The sequence below is a fragment of the Thamnophis elegans genome, chromosome 2 (genome assembly GCF_009769535.1).
Source record: "Thamnophis elegans isolate rThaEle1 chromosome 2, rThaEle1.pri, whole genome shotgun sequence".
Lineage (NCBI taxonomy): Eukaryota > Metazoa > Chordata > Lepidosauria > Squamata > Colubridae > Thamnophis > Thamnophis elegans.
This window is the reverse complement of record NC_045542.1, coordinates 82,435,929-82,458,311: the sequence shown is the minus strand read 5'-3', so window position 1 is coordinate 82,458,311 and position 22,383 is coordinate 82,435,929. Positions and strand designations below refer to the sequence as shown.

Genomic DNA, 22,383 nt, shown 5'->3' with positions numbered 1-22,383 from the left:
GACTATATGGGGATTATCATAAAATCATAATTACCTGCTTGTCATCATTTGATGCTGCCTCTGTCTAATTGCACTTTCCAAAGTAGCAGCTTGGAAGCATTATTTTAAAGAGACCAATGTAGATGATATGCATTTCCAGTCTCTAGCAAGATGTTGCTGCTATTCCTTTATGTTGGATATAGGAGTACGGTTTCCTTAAGCACAGTAGAAGCAGCTCTTTGAGTTTTCTTTGGTTCCCTAGCTACTTTTACATCTTACAGGCAATTGGAAGAATTTCTCATCCAATCGCATGAAAGTGGGTGGGGTTAAAATAATGAACCTGAAACGCTGGCTTCAGACTAACTGTGTTTCAGCTTGACCCAGATCCTCTCATGCAAGAGAAAAGCCTACCAGCACACCAAATGGTAAATAGGAAGATTTATGTTCAGTTTAGAATTTGTGTCAAGGTTCAGATTGTAACTAGACTCTTTTAAGGTATTGATCTACTGCATAGAATGCCTACACACGTTTATCTGGCTCTTAATTTAAAGTAAGGATTTCAAATGTCTCCTTTGTCTCTGAAGAAAATTATTGTAAGGCTGTCCTGTCTTTTCTTTGATATGTTATGTTGCAGACATTAGTGAAGTTTGGTTTCAGAATATTCTGGCAACCCTTCCAGCTCTTTCTCTGACTTTCTAATTACATATTTGGTTCCCAGAAAGACGCTGGCAAATTATATGCATGAGGAAAATCATAGTGTGGAAAGTATGTACACTTCGACTTCTCATATGTCAGGTGCATATTGAAATCTAGGATTGGCTGAATGTATCCCATATATAATTCATTAACAACTGCTGGGAAAGACTATCCTTCAACAGCAGGATAATTGTTCCAGGCAATGAAGCCTCTACTACAATTCCAAAAGTTTCAATTAAATCTATTCAGGTAATGAGATTTTTCAAAAAAAAGTTCTCAGTTGAAGCAGACAGCGCTTAGCAAGATTTCCAAAAATTATAACTGGGTATATAAATAAAAACTTCCTTCTCCTTTTGTGACTTGGGTCGTGAAAGATTCCATTGAGGTTGAGTGGCCAAACACCTAAAGACCAGGAGATGGCATGAGAAAAATAAACTCTCCTGAAGTTAACGTTTCAGGCATACTCTCTGGAAAGTTTTATTCATAGAAAACTGTAGGTAGAACATCCATAAACCTGGCACAGCTGCTCCGTCTCACTTGAATTTTGCACCGTGAAGTATTAATGACAATTGCGGGGTGGGGGAGGATGTTTTTTGAAGGCAAAATCACTCAATTCTCTCAAAACATAGTTTTTTTAAATAGACCTGGGGATTCCCAGACAGACAGCCCAAACCTTGATTGTGTTCTGAGTAAGTGTGGCACGACATAACCGCGAATGTCAAAAGCGTGCCGACAACACCGCGGCGCTAAAACCGCGATGTCAAAAGCGCGCCCACAACAGCGCGCCCACAACAGCGCGCCGACAGAAGCGCGATTTAACTTAAGGTAAGGTTTAGGGTTAGGGTTAGGGTTAGGCTTAGGGTTAGGTTTAGGGTTAGGTTTAGGGTAGGTTTAGGGTAGGTTTAGCGTTAGGTTTAGGGTTATTTTTAGGGTTATGTTACAGCGCGCTTCTGTCGGTGCGCTGTTATCGGCGCGCTGTTCTTGCGCGGTTTTGACGGTGCGGTTTTGTCACCGCGCTTTAGTCACACGCGCTTTAGTCTACCGCGGTTTTGTGGTGGAACCCTGAGTAAGATTCTGATGCCTTCTTTCATGAATTTGTTTGTATTTATGTTTTAAGGGCTTTTGAAGAATGTTTTCCTTGCTGGCTTTAGTTCTCCCATTTGTAACATGGACAATCATATAAATTTGATTCATAAATAAAGGAGACCCTAAAAGATTCCAAATTCTTATTCTCCTTTGTGCAGAGCCACAACAAGATACCCAATTTTTTGATGGGAGGACAATAAAGAGAACTTCCTTCACTCCATGTACATCACTGACATTATTGTAAAACTAAGGTAAGTTAACATCTTCCACTCTACTGTCAAGTAGCAGATCACTTTAAGGGGTATAGATTTATTCAGTGCCCCCCCCTCAAAAAAAAGTCTTCTAGCAGAAGGAGAAACTGGTGCTCAGGAAAGACAGCTAGATAACTGCAGACTCTTGGCATCTGCCATCTGACCAGGTTGATGAATTCTTCTAATGGCACAACTGATCTTAACATTAAGTTGCAAGCTTAATCTTCGATCTGTTTCCATTCTGTGCACATTTATGGGAATAAGTAGCAATGTGGGCAAGGAAGTTACAATAATAATCATCCTTCCTAAGGGACAGAAAGGTGGTGTATTTTTAAAGAAAAATAGAAATGGGACTATACAATTCTTTTATCATTTTTAATTAGTAAACAATCTCAGAGATGAGATGTTCAATGAAATATTTTTATTTTAAATTACTTTGAGATATAACCCATAGGTAGTGGAATAGTACTATCTGGAATCAATAAAATAAAGTACTAAATTAAAAAAGTAGCAAAACTCAGAGTTATGAGATTACCACACCAATACAAGCATTCTAAAAAGAGTCTCTAATGTACTCAATAGGAAGAGTGCTAATTGGTCAAATTAAAATGACACCAATAAATTTGGCTATGAACTCATGAAGATGATATCAAAGATATGAGACATGGAAAATTAAGGCTGAAATTTCATTGAAGTGATCTATATCTGCAATGATACCCGCAAGATTAAAAATATGAAAGCAAGTAGCATCATGAAAATATTGCTGTATCAAAATTGTGTCCACTATTTCAAACATTGGTTTCTGTACCTTCTGCTTTTCTTCTGAGAATCTCATCAACTACATCCAATCATGGCTTATTCAGTCTTCATAGCTTCAATCAATTGGTACTTTCACGTAACAATTTTTGAAAAGTTATGGGAATATTAATTTGGCATCTTATTCTTAACTGTGCCTTAAACACAATTTAAATAAAATAAGATTAAATAAAAACATTATTTAAATAAAAACAAGAACTGTTGGTTTTGCCCTATTTTGGCCAGTATGCCACAAGTGCAACAAAAGTCCAGCTTTACACCAAGTATGCTTACGCTATACCATACAAGCTAGGATCTCTAACCTAGGGAATTCCCTTACAAGCCAACATTTTGCTACTCACATCCCAGCAACTAGAAGCTATATGCAATAAAATCAGGAAGCCATACTCAACAAAGACAACACAAGAGTGAAATAAAGATGTTCCAAATGCACAAGATTGCTGAATTACAATTTGTTCAATCAATTTTGGAAAAGGACAAGAAACTTTATATTTAATTTGTTCATAGCTTATTTGTGTGTGTGTGTTAAAGCCATCTTTACTATATGGAAACATTAGCTTTGAAAAAGAAAACTTTCATAACTACTTAAACAGGGAGTTAAAACCATACTTTTTTATATCCAAGAAATATTTTACAAGAAATGGAATATATGTAGCTCGGGGTTAAATTGGGGGTGTAATTTTCTCTTTGGTAGTTGCTTGGTACTGGTTCTGCTTGATCACTCAACCCACTTCAATGCAACTACAGCAACACAAGCAACTTTAGACAGTGAATCAAAACATCAATATAATCATAAAGTAATAATATGCAAAAAAAATTAAACTGGCAGCCCCCAACTACCAGCACTAATACTAACTCATAGGGTCTTCTAACTTTCTAGCTCCAGCTTGGAAGGTCTTAAGGGCTTTTGAAGACAAAAGAACATCTTATTAGACACAAAATCCATTGTGTAACATCAATAGTGCCAAATTTCCCTCCTAGCAGTCCAGACAGGAAACAGTTTCTCCAAGGAAAAAGGATCAGAATTCAGATTAATAACATTTGCTAAAATGAATGAGATAAAGAGATTAGCATATGACGTGGTAAGGCAAACCAAGTATTAGGACAGCTGGCTCCATTCCTACAGCATAAGGCAGAAGGCATAAGGCATAAGCCAATCAGTACAAAGAAGTATATCATACAAAGCATATTCATTGCCACTTTGTTACCAGTACCAAACATGGATACTTACAATAAAACATAAATGAAAGTTAGTCACCACAGAAATGAGATCTTTGAGGAAAGCTTCTGGAGTGACCAGAAAAGATAAAATGTTAGGTAAGCTCCCTGTTGGGAGAGCGAGTGCGTTCAGAGAAGCATTGTGAGAGTTGTGTTGAGAACACACAAACCAGCATACAGAGACACTGCAGTTTAAATAGGCTTTTACTTTCGTGGAAATAAAGGTATCAGAGTCCATCAAACAGTCCAAGACAGTCAGTCATCAACGTCTTTCAGTTAAGGGATAATCCAAATTACATAGTCCATAATCATACAAACAATCCGGTACTCAAAGTTTGCTAGCAGTTGCAAAACTTACAATAGCTGACAGCACTTTCTAACAGTCAGCTTCCAAAACACTCAAATCAGATCAGCCCAGCATCTCACAAGCAGAAAGCTAACAGTCATTCTGGCTCCCTCTTATGACCGATTGAGGAAAACAGCAACCAATCACATTTTACAGTGTGATTTAAAGAAAACAGGTATAGCATTGTTACATGATTTATATATTGTCAACCCAACTGTTAGATTATATTCCTAACAAGAAATGAGATCATAAGAGAAGAAGTGGTTTGCTCACCTGGAGAGGATATTGTGGTAGTCCATATCATACAAGGCATATACAAAAAAGGAGAAAGTCAAAGAACACAAGGCAGACCTAGAAGAAGATGGAGAGACAACGTCAAAAACGCATAAGACTGGACAGCTGAAATGATATAAGGCAATGTTGGGGAACCTTTTTGGCACTGAGTGCCAAAACAGGAGTGCACATGTGCACATGCCGGAAACCAGAAGAGCAGGCACCTGGTGCACATGCGCACACCGGGAAGATGATCTTCCAGTTTCCACCTGGTCTTCTGGTTTCTGGTGAGCATGTGTATGCAAAGACCAGCTGGCCAGTGCGCATGTGTGCACTGGAAATGGAAGAACAGCTGCCCGGTGAGCATGCATGCGCCAGGAAGATGATATTCCGGTTTCCAGCACCTGCATGTTCACCGGCCACATGGTCTTCTGATTTCTGGCATGCATGCATGCACGAAACTAAGTGGCTGGTGTGCATGCCTGTGCTGAAAACCAAAAGATCATCTTCCTGGTGCATGCCCATGTGCAATGGGAGGCTGCTCTTCTGGTTTTTGGCCCTCCCACGCATGTGAAGACTAGCTGGCCGGAACACAAGAACCCAGAAGAGCAACAGGCAATGACTCACGTGCCCAGAAAGACAGCTCTGCATGCCACTTCTGGCACGCATGTCGTAGGTTCACCAGGAGAGCCGAGGTGGCACAGTGGTTAAATTCAGCACTGCAGGCTACTTCAGCTGACTGCAGTTCTGCAGTTCGGCTGTTCAAATCTCACCGGCTCAGGGTTGACTCAGCCTTCCATCCTTCCGAGGTGGGTAAAATGAGGCCCCTGATTGTTGTTGGGGGCAATATGCTGACCCTATAAACTGCTTAGAGAGGGCTGAAAGCCCTATGAAGCGGTATATAAGTCTAACTGCTATTGCTATTGCTATCACGGGTATAGGGTCTCCTGATTGAACAGAGGGTTGGACTAGAAGACTCCAAGGTCCCTTCCAGCTCTGTTCTAATTGATTGATTAATTGATTGAACATCAATTGGCAATGGTTAAGGCTGCCAGAAGAACAAGAACAAAAAGTTTGTCTCTCCCTCAATTCCCCACAAGAAGCAGAAGGAGAATGATGATGATGATGATGATTTGCTAGGTGAAAACAGAAAAATTCAAGTGACTCCTCTATGTCAAGTGTAGCACTTTTATATATACTACTTATGAAGCATACTTTTCTTGTGCTCTTATAATGAAGGAGATTCGAAGTTTGACAAATGCAATATGTTGCTGTTATTTTTGAAACTTTTGCTAGACTTTCTATCAGTGTGAGAAATAACTCTCAAACCACTTCTTAAATTTTTCCCATCCTTGACCCAGAGAATCGTGGAGATTTTCCTGTCTCCCCCCCCCCCCCTCAATCCTGGCAATATATAAATAATGGCTACCTTTATTCCTTTCCCTCTACTCTCAAGCAAATTTTTCCCCACAACAAAAAGTTTTAGGCAAGGAATTTGAGTGTCTATATAACAAGTCATCCAAATCAGGATTGTTTTCAAGCTAAGGCAAAAGAGGTAGAAAGGATCCATGTTGACCCTAAGACAGCTCAGGTTCAGAGGCACCTCTTCCCTTGTACAGAAGTTTCTTCTGAGCATACAGGCTAGGAACAACAAGGCTTTTATAAACAACCAATACCCCAAATTTTCACCCTCTCTCTTAGAGTCTGTAGATATCTATGACAAATATGAAGATTAAGGACTCTTGGATTTATATGGATGCAACTACAAAGGAAATTGGTAATCTTTCCAAGATGGGTAAAATAAGGACCCAAATTGTTGGGCGCAATATGCTGATTCTGTAAACCACTTAGAGAGGGCTGTAAAAGCACTATGAAGTGGTATATAACTCTAAGTGCTATTGTTATGGTGCTAAGTGCTAAAGAATACAAAATACATAGATGTACAGTAGCCTCCTGCTTCCCAGGCTCTATCAGCATCTGGGTAACCTTTCTAAGGAAGTTTACAAGAATTCCAGCAATTCACTTTTAAATGAGGCACCTATAGATAGACAACTTATATTGGGAAAAGCATCGCCCGCTCACATTATCCAACGTGGGGCTAAAAGTGACCTTATTCTCTAATATGTTGCCCATAGAAATATGTGTTCCTCCAGATATTTGAATCCAAAATTACAATGGATTTTCTGGGTAGTTATCAATTGGAATTAAATAATTTGGTAACCAACAGCATTCTTTAAATGTTAGCATCATAGGATCTCACATGGTGAGCCAGTTTGATGAGCACCAGCGTAGATGTGGAGACTATGAGTTGCAGGCCTGTCTTAGGTTCAAAGATGTCTAAGGGTGACTTTGGGCCAGTCACTTTTTCTCAGCCCCAAGAAGGAGGAAATGATAAACCACTTCTGAAATCTTGCTAAGAAAACTTCAGATACTTTTCCAGGCAAGTCAAAACTGACCCAAAGACAACAAAAAAAATTCCATTTTTTTGTGGATGTTTACATTATTGTAAATTTTTTTTAGCTTATATTAATTGTTTCATAATTTTAGAATTGTAAGCTGCCCAGAGCTACTTAGCGACTATGGAAATTGATTAAATAAAGATAAATAATAAAACTGATTTTCAACAACAAAATGCCGAAATGCCGAAAAGACCCCATGTCTTTTCAGAGGTTAACATAGTAAGAAGCAAAATACTTGGATTAAGAAGCCTACTAGGTTCAACATACAAAGGAGCAAACATTCCTGAAATAGGTATGCAAGAATCAGCTACTGCATAACGACAGCCTTCAATAGTAACAACACATATACCAGATCAGGGGTCGGCAACCTTAAACATTCAAAGAGCCACAAAGGTCCTAACTGGAAGCTCCCCATTCAATTCTGGAGCCAACCGGAAGTTCGGTTCCCCCACCATAGAATCTCTCATAGCACGGCGTCCTTTTTCCTCTACCTGTTCTAACCAAAAGCCCTATCAATTATGCAGCTGATTGGTGATAGGGAGCTGCAGCAGAGGGATGAAAGAGCCACATGCAGCTCCACAGCCGTGGGTTGCTGATCCCTGTACTAGATGATCACCTGTCCCACTCACAAATACATCTCTCCCAAGTTAAATTATACTGTAGTTAAAGACGTAATAGATGGACAACACAGACAACATGGGACAAACCTGAATCAAAAATCCTTTGCTAGTACAGGAGATTATATGTGGTGAGAAAGCTAGGACACTCCTTAGAAACTCTATTCATTTGTCATAGGAAAATATCACAGGTAAACAATTGCATCAAAATACTCTTTCTTCAGATTAGGGAGTCAATCACGCATGTGTGTTTTTTTCCAAATGAGCTGCTTCATCCCTATTTGAAGTCTAGGACTGTAAGCAGGTTCCAAAGGGTTTCTTAAATTGTTAAGAGGCTATTAAATTTATGTATTTATATTTATTTACTGTACTTACTTTCTTATTTATATATAGGGTTTTTTGTAAAAATATCCATTTTTGATTCTTACTTAGGTCTGTTTTTCCCGCACTGCAGCTTTTGCATTTGTTTATTTTATTTTATTTTCACTTTTTGTTTTTATAAGTAACTCAAAGCGGTGAACATATCTAATATTCCTTCCTTCTATTTTCCCTGCAACAACAACCACCCTGTGAGTTGAGTTGGACTGAGAAAGAGTGACTGACCCAAGGTCACCAAACTGATTTTCATGCCCAGGGCAGGACTAGAACTCATGGTCTCCTAATTAGAGACTGGTGCCTTAGCCACTAGACCAAACTGGCTCTAATCTTATACCCTATTGTGTTGTTTTATCCTGGCCATTTGTGGTAATAAAGTTTTTGTGACTTGTGACTAAATTGTGTTCTAAAGCAAGGGCATATCTTGCCATTGCTTTATCGTTCATCTTCACCATAGTAAAACTTGTTTTATCCTAGAAGGCAGAACTATCCAGAGCCAACTTTATTTCTGCCTTTTGCCCTCCTGTCCATGTTGTCTGCGTGACCCATCAAAACCGCGGAGGACAAAATCGCGCTCGACGAAAGCGCGCATGTGACGTCATCACAGCGCGATGAAAAAAATTAAAAATTGAAATAAAATTAAAATTAAAGCAAGCCGATTCACATAAAGGTAAGGGTTAGGTTTAGGGTTAGGGTTAGGTTAAGGGTTAGGGTTAGGTTTAGAGCGTTAGGGTTACATTTAGCATTAGGTTAAGGGTTAGCGTTAGGTTTAGCGTTACGTTAACGGTTAGGTTTAGGGTTAGATTTAGGGTTAGGTTAAGGGTTAGGTTTAGGGTTAGGTTTAGGGTTAGGTTTGGGGGGGTTAGGGTAAGGTTTTTGCTTTATTTTTACATTTTTCGATCACAGCGCGATGTTTTCGTCGCGCTGTGATGACGTCAAATGCGCGCTTTCGTCGAGCGCGATTTTGTCCTCCGCAGTTTTGTGGTGGAACCGTTGTCTGTCTACTCTATATATCTCAGCAGGCAATATTGTTCCATTCCAGAATATTACAATCTCTCCCAAAGTTGCAATTTAGTCAATGACTAAAGAGCAAAAAAATAAAAATGACAAATGGATAGACCTATTTTTCTTTCTTTCTCCAATTAAGTATTCAGGATGTTAAATCCTGAACCATGACAGGTGGCATGTAATATGAAAGAACATGAGGGGAAACAAAGTCCAGTTGCCTTTTGAAAAAGCACCTTTGGGACTGCCATGACCTGGATGACTGAGAATTTCCATCGACAACTGTGAGATACAGTTTCCGTGTTCTGGAGTTCTGGGCGGGAAGGAACAAGTTAAAAGCAACACCAGCTTCTTCCCTGTCATTGGAAGAAAGTCTGAAAACCTCAAAGCATTCCTAACTTGTTACACACATTTTGGCAGCCGTGACTGAAAGTGAGCCAGAAGAACAACAAACAGTGAAAAAGAATATAAATGGAGACTCTGAAACCACCAACCACATTTAATCTGGGAACTGAGTTTGGACATGAAATATTTGAGGTCATAGATTTTGCAGAATATATTTTAAAGAGAAAGATGTAAAACTGAAACTGTTTTTATACTTTCTAAATGAAAGGTGAGAAAAGCAGAAAGGAAAAGATAAAAAAAAAGCAGAGAGCAACTATTATTCTGGACATGATAAAGCAGCTTTAATAATAAATTAAATGCCCCTGATTTTTGCAGGCAGGAAGAGATACAGTTTTTCCCCCTTTGTTCTTTTTTAACAAGGGATTGAAGTGACAGAGTGAGCTATTTTAAAAGTTTTAAAACTTGCAGAGAATTACGGCCTTCGAATTCTGAGAAATACAGTCAATGTCATCACATTGTGCAGAATCCAGGGCATTTTGAGATAGGAAAGAGAAACTTTGGAGAAACAAGCAAGATAAAACAGACAAAAATCCCTTGTCCTCGACTTACAACAGTTCATTTAGTGACCATTTGAAGTTACAATGGCTCTGGAAAAAAGTGACTTATGACAGTTTTTCACACTTATGACCATTGCAGCATCCCCATGATCACGTGATCAATATTCAGATGATGGCAATTGACTCATATTTATGACAGTTGCAATGTCCTGGCATCATATGTGATCCCCCTTTGTGACCATCTGACAAGCAAAGTCAATGGGGAAACCACATTCATTTAACAACCATGTTACTAACTCAACAACTGCTGTGATTCACTTAACTGTGGCAAGAAACATCTTAAAATGGGGCAAAACTCATTTGTCTCATGTAACAACTTAAATTTTGGGCTCATTTCAGTGGTGGGTTTCATTTATTATACTACTTGGTTCTCTTGTGCGCATGTGCGACGCTTCTGCACGTGTGCAGAATGGTTCGGGTGGGTGGGCGGAGCCTCCCACTGCCGCCACTACTAGTTCGCCTGCTCCGGGGTGAACCACCAGAAAGCCATCTCTGCCTCAGTTGCATTCGTAAGTTAAGGGCCATCTGTACAGAAAGTCCATAAAGGAAAGATAGAACCAACATTAAACAGAAGTTAAACAATACAGTAAACTGTGAGCAATATGAAGAGAAGTATGTCAACATCTGCAGTTCATGAGAAGAAAGATTACAAATGAGATCAATTATTTTGCATTCAGGTGCCTATCAAAGCAAAATAATCAAGACTTGCAACCTGTAAATTCAAAGAGTATCAATGAAAGTGAAGGTGTTCTCTTGGTAGCAGGTCAAATAATGAATAATCCAGTAAGACCAACAAAACTAATAGTTTGCAATAGTGTAAATGAAGACAAAATGTTATCATCCCAAATGTTATCATCCCAGTTATCAAAAACCTGATCGAGTGCCACATTTCTCTCAAAGAGACCAATGAGTTTTTAATATACCTTGAATTACACTGCATTAAAGCTGGGCGGACACTGCCATCACAAACAGATTAGCATGAAGAAATTTTTTCTATGAGTAGATCTGCTAAGGATTTTTAAAATTATATTTTACCTTCATTGCCTTCTTTGTGTAACTGATCATGCCCCAATTACAACATATCAAGTCCCCTCTTATCATTTTTTAAATATGTTTAATTTTGAAAGCTTCAGATTGGAGGGAAATATGTGCTTGGCAGGTGGATGAAATGGTTTAATTGCAATCATCTGCCATTTTTGAAAATAAATATATTGTTATACTTCTAGCAATTTCATTAAATATAAAAGAAAGGTTCATTATAACTTATATTGTTATTTGCCCTGTGTTTGCTGAACCTAGATGACATACTATCTTCCCATCCATCCATCACTAACAAAAATGTTTTGCCAAAAAATAAACACAAATTGACTATATAATAATCAACTGGTTATTTTCATGTATCCCTGAAAATTTCTGCCTTTCATTGTTTAGTTTTATTTGGAGATTCGATTTGTATATTACCTGTGTGTAAGAATCTATTCTTTTCCAATATACCACCCTTCTGAGGAAAATATCCAATGTTACAATATTTTTCCATAAAATTAAGACAAGGCTAATATAATCAAGGATTGTGGTTAGTGACCATTTACTCTGGCTCCGTCAGTTTACTCCTTTCAAGACTAGGTTTCAAATCAAGTCATTTTTTGACTTAATCAGAAACTGCATGAATATCCTATTGGGCTTTATCATCACTACTGCATATAGCACTTCTGCCCCCTGTGACACTTTACAGAAACACATTTTTTTCCTTATCCAGCTATTCTACAAATGTTGTTTACATTCAGTATCATGGCATCTCCCATCACTCTGCCAACAAAAGTGTGTATAGTCAAGGCTATGGTTTTCCAGTTGCAATGTACGGCTGTGAAAGTTGGATCATAAGAAAGGCTGAGCGCCAAAGAATTGAGGCCTTTGAACTATGGTTCTGGAGAAGAACATTGTCCATGGGGTCATGATGAGCCAGACACGACTTTGCAACTAACAACAACAACAACAACAATCATGGTATCCTCCATGCCCCTTACCCCTTCTACTTTGCCTCACCAAAGGAAGAAGTCTGGCCTGAGAAATAATAATAATTGGACTAAAGACACCAGTAAGTTTCCATGGCTGACTAGGAATTTGGCCCTTGATCAGTTTCCCATCTGCTGTCTGTACTCTCCTGTATGTTGGAAAAGATATAAAGGAGGGAAGACAAAGTTTAGATCAGCAAACAATCAAACCAGCCAGGATCAGTTTTGGAACCTAACTTTGCTTTGGCAGGCTGTTCTACAGTAAATCATTACTCTCTTTTACTTAATGCATGTCTATTTGTTGTGCTGGATCTTCTTTTCTATGCTTTTTTTCTTCCAGGATCAGATGTGAGTACAATATTTGTTGTTGTTGTTAGTTGTGAAGTCATGTCCAACCCTTCGCAACCCCATGGACAACATTCCTTCAGGCCTTCCTGTCCTCCACCATCCTCTGGAGTCCATTTAAGCTCATGCCTACTGCTTCAGTGACTTCATCCAGCCACCTCATTCTCTGTCATCCCCTTCTTCTTTTGTCCTCAATCGTTCCCAGCATTAGGCTCTTCTCCAATGAGTCCTTCCTTCTCATTAGGTGGTCAGAGTTTCATCTTCAGGATCTGGCCTTCTAAAGAGCAGTCAGAGTTGATCTCTAGGACTGACCGGTTTGATCGCCTTGCAGTCCAAGGAACTCACAGGAGTCTTCTCCAGCACCATAGTTCAAAGCTCTTAATTCTTTGGCACTCAGCCTTTCTTATGGTCCAACCTTCACAGCCACATAGTGCAACTGGGAAAGCCATCACCTTGACTGTACTCACTTTTGTTCAAGTTCTTCTTTCCATGTGGTGGGTGAGTTCCATCTAAACCCCACCTAGTTTCTTTTCTACCTTAAAAATGGAAGTTCTACCATATTGGAGCCTTTGCCTCCCACAATGCTTCTCACGGTCCTTTTAATTGTTCTATTGTTCTTTTCTTTTTTTTTACTGTTACTTTGATACACTCAGGTATCACTTATGGTTGTGTGTACCTCAAAACATTTTTCTTGATGTGTACATTTGCTGCTTTTTAAATAAGTGAGCAGCTGTCAGTTCAGGTAATAGGTCAAGAGAATAATTTAGAGTGTGCAGTTTGTACTTTATAACTGAGCCTGATGTCACAGGGATTGAACAAAATGCCAACATAGATGAATCCACAAATAAACATGATCTTTCCACAAAGCTCTTTCTGTTTTTTTTTTTATTGTTGGCTGTCCAGAGTCATGTACTTGGAATGGGCAGTCATGTAAATTAATCAATTAATTGATTAAATTAATAAAGCCATACCTATACAACAACCCAATCATTTGCCTAATAGTGCCCATAAGCATACATACTTCCTCCAAGAAATATCTCCTCCAAGTGATACTAGGATCACCGGGCATCCCTCCAGACTCTCTCATAGGTCCACAAAATCAAATTTATTTGCCAGCCTATGTTAAAAAAATAAATTTGATCCAGTAGTGGATGAAATGCATTAATTTTAATTTTTAATATGGTAAATATTAATAAACATACTCCATGCAAACCCATACATCTCTTGTGGTTTTCAATAATTTTTTAAAAGTGAGAAAAGTCCCGAAGGAATTTTTTTTTTAACAAACATTGATTTAGGTTGTTCTATCTGACAAGAATCTGGTCACCGTTAAATAGAACAATTGTGTATCACAAGCTGACAACTAACAATGTACCAAAAAAAAATCACATTAAATAGAGATAGAACGTGGGATCAACAGGTGACAGGTAATCATATGAGGATGAAATTTACCAGACCTTTCACTAGAGGGATCAGTAGAAGTTGAAATAGAATCCATTGATCCAATCCATGGAAATCTGCTAGAATTATAACGATAAGACAAAAATGACTTTTCCTAGAATCTGACATTTGTTATACTACAAGGTGGCAAGAAATAAAGGACTATGAACTGAAGAAAATTAAGCAATTTTTTCAGCATGACGTGACCTACCTATGCAGAACTGCATCCATTTCTAGGAAGAAGGAATAATGATTCCACAATTGGCAGAATTCAAGCACAAAGTGCATTCAGAACATTAGAATAAGGAAAGATTTTTTACAGCAAAGTTGGATGGGATTTTGATCCAAATACTTAACAATGTATAATACAAAGTAGAAGCAGCCATTAAAACTATGGGGGGGGGGGGAAGCAAATGCTACAAGACCAAATCTGTGTTTAGCATTGTTCATTCATCAAAAGACACCAGCTGCAAAACTAAGTTTAATACAAAGATTAACAAGACAAAGAACCATGGTTTGTTTACTAAGACTAAGAATAGAGAAAGTTTATTTGAATCACTGGGTATCTCTTAATGAATTTAGGAAACAAGGAATAAATCACTATTGTGAGACAGAGACTTTCCAATCTTACAAACAGGGCACAAACAAGGAATCTAGTGCCCCCTTCAAAACAGAACAGAGTCCACACAAAGTGGCATCAATATGGCAATACTGGCAAGAGTTATATGAGGAAAAGACGAACTGGCAACAAAACTGAGACCCAGAAGAAAATACCTTAGGGAAATAATGAATTCATCAGAAAATCCTATTAACTCCATGTCATGCCTGAACTTCAGCAGAAACCAAGCAGAGGTCCAGAGTAAAGAATGCAGAAGAAATTTTGCCAGAACTAGAATGGAACAAAATAAGGAATGGAAGACTTTCATAACTGAATCTAGACCCATTAAATGAACTATTGAAATATCTGCAGATCAGAAAGGCTATGTTCTAGATCACTTATTTTAAACAGAGCCTGAGAAGAATTTAATCTCTTAGGACAGTGGTTCTCAACCTGTAGGTCAGGACCCCTTTCACAGGGGTCGCCTAAGACAATCAGAAAACACATGTTTTAGAAAAAATACGGAAAACATAAAATAATTTTATGATTGGGGCTCACCACAACGTGAGGAACTGTATTAAAGGGTTGCAGTATTAGGAAGGTTGAGACCCACTGTCTTAGGAGAGCCAGGAGCTAGTTCAGAACAAACTTCCTTCCTTTGGTTTGATAGAGATTGTCAACAAAAGTATCTGTAAAATATTCTTTAAATAAAGTCTGTTGGGGGCCAAGCTTCTCTGATCATGTACGCCTCTTAAAAATTAATGGAAGATGAAAGGAATGGTAGAGTCCTCCTAATCTATTATAATAGATTACACACTTTTCTAGTTCCACTGCTTTCTTTTGAGGCTAAAGTGATATGCAGTTCTTAAGTTCTGAAATCTTTGTAATTGCCAGTTTCGGATTCTGACAAAATAATCTGTTGTTCTCCTGTCTACCTGTTCAGCCTACATGAAGATGAAGAGGGAAGAAAAAATGGAGGGTATTGCACTTGTTTTGGTGGTGTCATCACCCACAATTAATTTTGCTTCTCTTCTCCACTGAAAGCAAATGGACTCCTCGACATTAACTAAGCCCTCTCTCTAGATCTCTGTCATGGATAATGCCTGGAATTAAGTTATCTGGAAATCCTGAGAATTTTAGAAATAAAGAATACATAGAGACAACAGACTCTACAATGTAATAAACTCATAAGGTCTACCTACAGAGGCTTCTCATTTCTGGAGAAGGGCTCCTATTCTTAATAGCCCCATATCACAAAAGAACATTTTAAATGTTAGAGATTAATTCTCTGGCTATAATTCTCTGAACAAACCCTTCAAGCAAAGTGTGACTTACCTCTAAATAGAAAGACAAAAACTCAAGATTACACAACTATGATATTATTTAAGGAATTTCTGCCAACCACAACTGAATTCCATTTACACACCCACCTGAGGAAAACTCAGAACTTGAAACTAGTTTGGAATTTTAAACAAAAACATTCTGGAAGAAATCAATGGCAACCAGTTTTATATTACTTCCCAAAACCTGCATACCTCTACCACATGTCTGTAGCATGGAGAGAGTTTTTAATTGCAGTAGGATAGAAATGTATTTAATAAATCCATAGTCATAAGAAGTTTGACTTAACATGAATAAACCTTTAACCAGTACATTTTTGTGTAAATACCAAAGAAACAATAATCAAATATACAAATGTATTGCATTATGTAAATGAAATAAAAAAACTTTTTAAGAAACTGCAGAATACAGAGCTTTAAAAAACTCAAAATCGCATGATAAATGCTCATTATTGAATGAGTACAACATAATGCTCTTGTGAGGTATGTCTAAATAAATATGGAAAAATACTATAATGTATGAAAATCAAACTCTAGATCTGTAAAAAAAAAAAAAATCCCAGTACCTTTGAAGCTAACAGCTTCACAGTAAGGAATACTTTTGGCCTTACTGTGATTTGAAATCCATTCTTGAGTTCCAAAGCACTGCATATGCTGTTTTGGATGGTTGCAGAATATTGTTTTGGTCTTAATTTTGTGATAACTCTTTTCCATCAAAGGGACCTTAAAGGAACTCTTCCAAGCAGTATGTAATTTGGAGACAAAAGGCATAAACTGGTATACAACACACTAGCTAACTAGTCAGTCTATCTATTCAGTCACTATATTATGAAGCTGCATAATGAAACATTATGAAGGTCTTTGGATTTCTCTTCTACATTAACTATAGACTGGTGCTTGGTAGAAACTGCTACTCAGGAGTTAGGCTTGCTTGCTAGATTTCCCAAGGACTCTAGTTAGAAATCTTCAGTAATAGTTTAAAATATTCAGCTGGAGGAACTGATTGGAAAGCTGTTTATTCTATTTCCTTGCCTGCTTTTTTCAACCATCATAAGTTCTTTTAATAAAAAAGCAAGCAACAACATCTGCGATTCATTTTTTTTTCTTTCATTCCATTCACGGAAAACTCTCTAATGAAATTATCATGGCATTCATTGTGGCTTAAGCAGGAAAAGTTGTTTTACACTGGATCATTATTATCATTCTTAAAACTGTAGAGGTTTTTTTTTTAAAAAAAATTATAGAATAGCCTGCTCATTTTATTTACCTGAACAGAAAATAAAACAAGTTAGACAATAGTAATAATATTTATTTATTTTTAGTTTGTCACTCGTGTACAAGGTAACAGGAATAAGAATAAACATGAATAAGAACACAGGAAATGGGTACAAATAAATGGGGACAGTACCTCCCTCCAGGAATTCATTATTCTCTATATGCTTGTCTTCATTTGAAAGGCCAGTGCAGTGAAAAGCACATCCCAAACAAGCACTGCTCTGTGAATGTGTCTTCAACATGCACAGGACTATCAAATTAAATGTTTCTATTATCTGGCACTAAAGTTAAGCACAGCTGTAGTTTTAGAATCAGGACTAATTAATCTTGAGCACAAGCTTAAATCTCCCTTTCCACAAGGAAGACCTATTTTGAACTATGGGCTTACTTTCTGGAAAGTGTTACAGAGTTACAGCATACATTTCACCACATGTTCCAAATTATTTTAGTTAAATCTGGTTTTAACCTTACTGAACTTCAGGCGAAAAGGAACCCTCACGTGGAAAGGGAGGAGTCCAAGTAAATAGGATGACACCATCAGGTGCGGCTTTCCTTGGGGTCCAATTAGTGTAGCTTTATTTAAGAGGCTAGAAGGAGCTGGCTCTTTTGTTTTTTGGAGGGCTTGCTCTGTTATGGAGGAGATAGTTACCTTGCCCAACTAATCCTCATCACGAAGCTTTTGGGAAGATTATTTCTTTGTTTCTGTTTGGACAGGTTCTTCTTTCCTGGGGTCCTGTGTGCCCCTTGTTTGAGAAATGAAGGGACTTCTCAGCCATTACCACTCTCAGAGCTGCAGGTGTCCAAGAGATCTCCGTCATCATTTGTTCTTCCAAAAGAAAATGACCAAGGCCCACATGCTGCTCTTTTCAAGCTGCTGTCTGACTATGATGCCCAGGGCTTGGAAAGTGATGTCTCAAGACCACCCCCAGATTCTAGAGCCCTACGGTATATGAAAAGTTTGTATAAAACGTTTGCTACCAAGGAAGGCATTCTTAAGGCCAACAAAAGACATCTCTACAACACTGTCCGTCTTGTCACACCACATGCTGAATGCAAGCATCCCACTGCTAATGGTATGTGAAAACCTTTTTTTGGGTTAACTATTTTTTTTGTACCTTGTCAAAATATGGGTGGTCTTGCTTGTTGTTCCATGTACAATGGAATGGGATACATCTTTGGAGTCCCTTTTAATAGTGTAATAACTAAATATATATTTATATTTTGCTGTAGTTGGAAAATAACCTTTTTGTAAAATGTCAGTAGTAGTGGCCATATTGTTTCTCCAAAGCTTTATACTGATAGGCTTCGGTTAAAAAAATGGATATTCAAGATGGCTGCCACCCTAAAATGACTGTCTTCCTTGCCATTTGCTAAAAAAAAAAAGCATGCCTGAAGAGTTAGATTAATTGCTTTCATTTGCAAATATACTAAAGTATAAAGTGATTAAGAGGAGCAACCGGGGAGGGCAGAACTACTTCGTTTAAACTTTTTTTTCTTCAATCTCTTTGCAGGAGATCTTCATTCAATAGACCTGTTTTTCAACCTGGATGGTATTACTGCCTCAGAACACTTACTCAAGTCAGCCTTACTGTTCTCACTGGATGAGTCTGTTCCTATAGCTTCAAATCTTACCTGTGTTTGTAATGTGGCTGTTGAAGAAAGCGATGCCTCCAGCCAAGTGTGCATCGATGTTCCACATGCAATGGTATTCAGTCTGGATTTTGAACATAGACGCAAATGGATTGAGATTGATATGACCACTATTCTTCACCCTTGGATAGTTGACAAGAAAAGAAACCTCCATTTGGCTGTGAATTTCACCTGCTTGAAAAATGAACATTATCCCAACTCTGAATATGAGTTCTTCAACATGGCACAGAGATCCCTTTTTCTTCTCCTCTATACTGTTGACACTAGTGAGCACACTTATCACAGATGGAATTTTACATTGTCTAGTCTCAAAAAGAGTCCTTTCACAGTTCCCAGTGAAGAGGCCAGGAAAGGCCTTAAACAGGGAAGAATACCTCGTCACAGAAGAGAAGATGGGAAAATAAAAAACACTCCACTTCCAATATTTAACATAAGTCAGTATTACAAACAGTTCTCCATTCCTCAAAATGAATGTGAGCTTCACAGCTTTTGGTTGGAATTCAGTCAATTAAAATGGGACAAATGGATAATTGCACCACATAGATACAATCCTCACTATTGCAAAGGTGACTGTCCAAGAATTGTTGGTCATCGCTATGGCTCTCCAATTCATGCTGTTATTTTGAACATCATGCGGGAGAAACTGGATTCTTCAATCCCTGAACTTTCCTGCATTCCAGCTGACTACAGTCCTTTGAGTGTTTTGAAGGTGGAGGCTGATAGATCAATTGTATACAAAGAATATCAGAACATGATAGCGAAACGTTGTACATGCCGTTAAAACTAATTGTGATGTAATGAACCTTGTAGTTTGATATTTTCCCTACTTGTGAATTATTAATTGAAAAATAAAGTATGAAGTGCAAAAGCATAATTCTAATGTGTTTGTTTTTCTTAGCTTTTTCTGATTGGCAAAATAAATTAAGAGGTTTTCTTGTTTTCAAAGTAAAAAAAAATATCCATGAATTGTTGGTGTTTTGGGGTTTGACAAAAAGCACATTTATCTAAATTAAAATAAGTAAATACCATGTTATGTTACAATAGTTTTTGTTTTAGAGTAAGAATAGAATAGAATAACAGAGTTGGAAGGGACCTTGAAGGTCTTCTAGTCCAAACCCCTGCTCAGGCAAGAAACCCTACACCACCTCAGACAAACTGTTATTCAACATCTTCCTAAAAACTTCCAGTGTTGGTGCATTCACAACTTCTGGAGGCAAGTTTTTCCACTGATTAATTGTTCTAAGTGTCAGGAAATTTCTCCTCAGTTCTAAGTTGCTTCTCTCCTTGATTAGTTTCCACCCATTGCTTTTTGTCCTGCCCTCAGGTGCTTTGGAGAACAGCTTGACTCCCTCTTCTTTGTGGCAACACCTGAGATATCTGACCACTGCTAGTCCTTCTTTTCATTAAACTACATATTAGTTTAATGAAAATAGGCATATTAAACTAGTCATACAAGACAGGTTTTAGACATGTGTTAAAGTTTTTAAACTAGTTCAAGCAAAGGGTCTTACTATTACTGATTTCTCAATTGCTTAATTTTTATATTTTTAGTGATTGAAGCTGGTTGAGACTATTGTGACTACCAGATGTAAATTTCATTCTAAAGCAATAACCATTTTTTCTGACTTTTGCAAGTTCATGTTGCAAAATAATGCAGACTAAGTTTGTTATATCTCTATACACTCCTACTAAATAACTTGAGATTTTGCAATAGTTATGTGAAGATACTTCTCCAATAACCAGCAAACTGCATTAAGTATGAATATTGGTAATAATATAAGCATGAGTTCTGTGTAGAAGTACCTTCTTTTACAGGTTTAATAATGTGGAAAGAACTTTGCAGCAGGCTGAAAAACATCCCTTTTTTAATGGGCTTTTATCTGATTTATGACTTTAATTAACTCTGACATTCAGGTTTTAAATGCTTTCAGTTTTGCTTTCTGATTTATCAATGGAAAACATCATTCACCTCAATATAAATTAAAAATCTGCACTATAGTCCATGGTATTAGTGAACTTTTAAAAGTAGGTGTTCTGTAGATATCTTAAAGCATTTTAATGTTCTATCTGTAACTGAAATCCCATTTAAGTGTATAAGCCTGAACACTTGTAATTTGACTTGATTTTTATTTTTCCATTAATCCCAATCATTTATTAACTATATTTTGTAGCAATCTTTGGTAGTCAAATACTTTGATCAGTTTAAAGAAAAAAGGTACTGCCTAAATGAAAGTAATTGTTTTCACATTCCCTGGAACTAACTAAGTACGCTGAAATATGTAAAGTTGATATGAAAAACAACCCTGTAATAGACACTACAATTTTACCTAGTCTGCTCCTATCTGAAGTTTGTGAGAGATTTTGTAATGGATCATGTGAAGATATCTCTGTAATGAGCAAGACATTTGTGATTGAAGGTAGATGGGGTCTGTGTTGTTAGCATGCAAATAGAAGAATATTGCAGGAAGGGGTTAGAAATTGGCATGTTTGAATTTCATTGCCTTGGAAAGTAAGCATGGATTAGAAGAACAGGTGGCATTTTCTCCAATGCTACAATGCATTGAGTTTCAAAACTGGCTGTCAAGCTGAAACTAAAAATGTTCAGTGGGATAGTCAGCAACATTTTCAAGATCTTGGGTGCCCTGTATAGTTTAGAAAACAGTGAGTTTGATTTGGACAACGGACTGAATCAAACCATGTTTTAAATCACAGGTGGATTAGTATAGTAAAGCACAATCAAACATTTTTTTAGGCTATAGCAATAGCAATAGCAGTTAGACTTATATACCGCTTCATAGGGCTTTCAGCCCTCTCTAAGCAGTTTACAGAGTCAGCATGTTGCCCCCAACAACAATCCGGGTCCTCATTTTACCCACCTCGGAAGGATGGAAGGCTGAGTCAACCCTGAGCCGGTGAGATTTGAACAGCCGAACTGCAGTCAGCTGAAGTAGCCTGCAGTGCTGCATTTAACCACTGTGCTACCTCGGTTCATAAAATATGCACTGAGCCCTTCAGCAAGTTGCCTTGTCAATGCGGAGCTATCCCTTCAGTCATCTGGTTGATTTATTGCTGCTGAGGCAAATATTGCCAAAGTTTTCAGCTACATCTCCCACAATCTCATTAATCATGTTTTAAGAGGCTAATGAGGCTTGAAATCCAAAGATGGGTGGTCAGTTATTTAAGATATCCCTACTATTCCTCCCATGGCTATGAGTCCCATAGTTAAGTTTCCACCAGCTGTTCTTTTCCTGAATATGTTGAATACCAACTTTAAAACCAAAGCACAGTTAGCATTGGTGCCAATGATCATTTATGGTATACCATTGACTAGAGTTACTATGCCAGGTTTATATCCTAAACTACAAATCTGTTCTCCTCGTAGAAGAAATAGTCTATTTAAATAACCAAATGTTGTGAGGGACAAGCTCTTTCTGACCCAAAAGCATCAAAATGATATAGTTTGAATGCTTTATTTGTTTAATATTATTGTAGGATGAGCAGAAAGTTTCAGCATTTTATGGTTGGGTTGAGGTTTTTTTGCAATAGGAAAGCAAAGGCAATGACTGGGTTGGCAGCAAGGGCATTTGTTTTAATTTAGAAAGAATTGTTGAGGCCAAGAAACAATGAAGAATGATAAGAA

At 37.7% G+C, this 22,383-nt stretch overlaps 1 protein-coding gene across 1 annotated transcript; it reads left to right on the top strand.

Moving 5' to 3' along the window:
* Positions 1-334: 334 nt before the first annotated feature.
* GDF9 (growth differentiation factor 9) lies at positions 335-19,602 on the top strand. Its single transcript, XM_032212139.1, has 4 exons — positions 335-404; positions 1,920-2,012; positions 17,808-18,166; positions 18,605-19,602. The coding sequence occupies exons 2-4, from the start codon at positions 1,981-1,983 to the stop codon at positions 19,522-19,524; spliced, it is 1,311 nt and encodes a 436-aa protein (XP_032068030.1). The 5' UTR covers positions 335-404; positions 1,920-1,980; the 3' UTR covers positions 19,525-19,602.
* Positions 19,603-22,383: the final 2,781 nt, after the last annotated feature.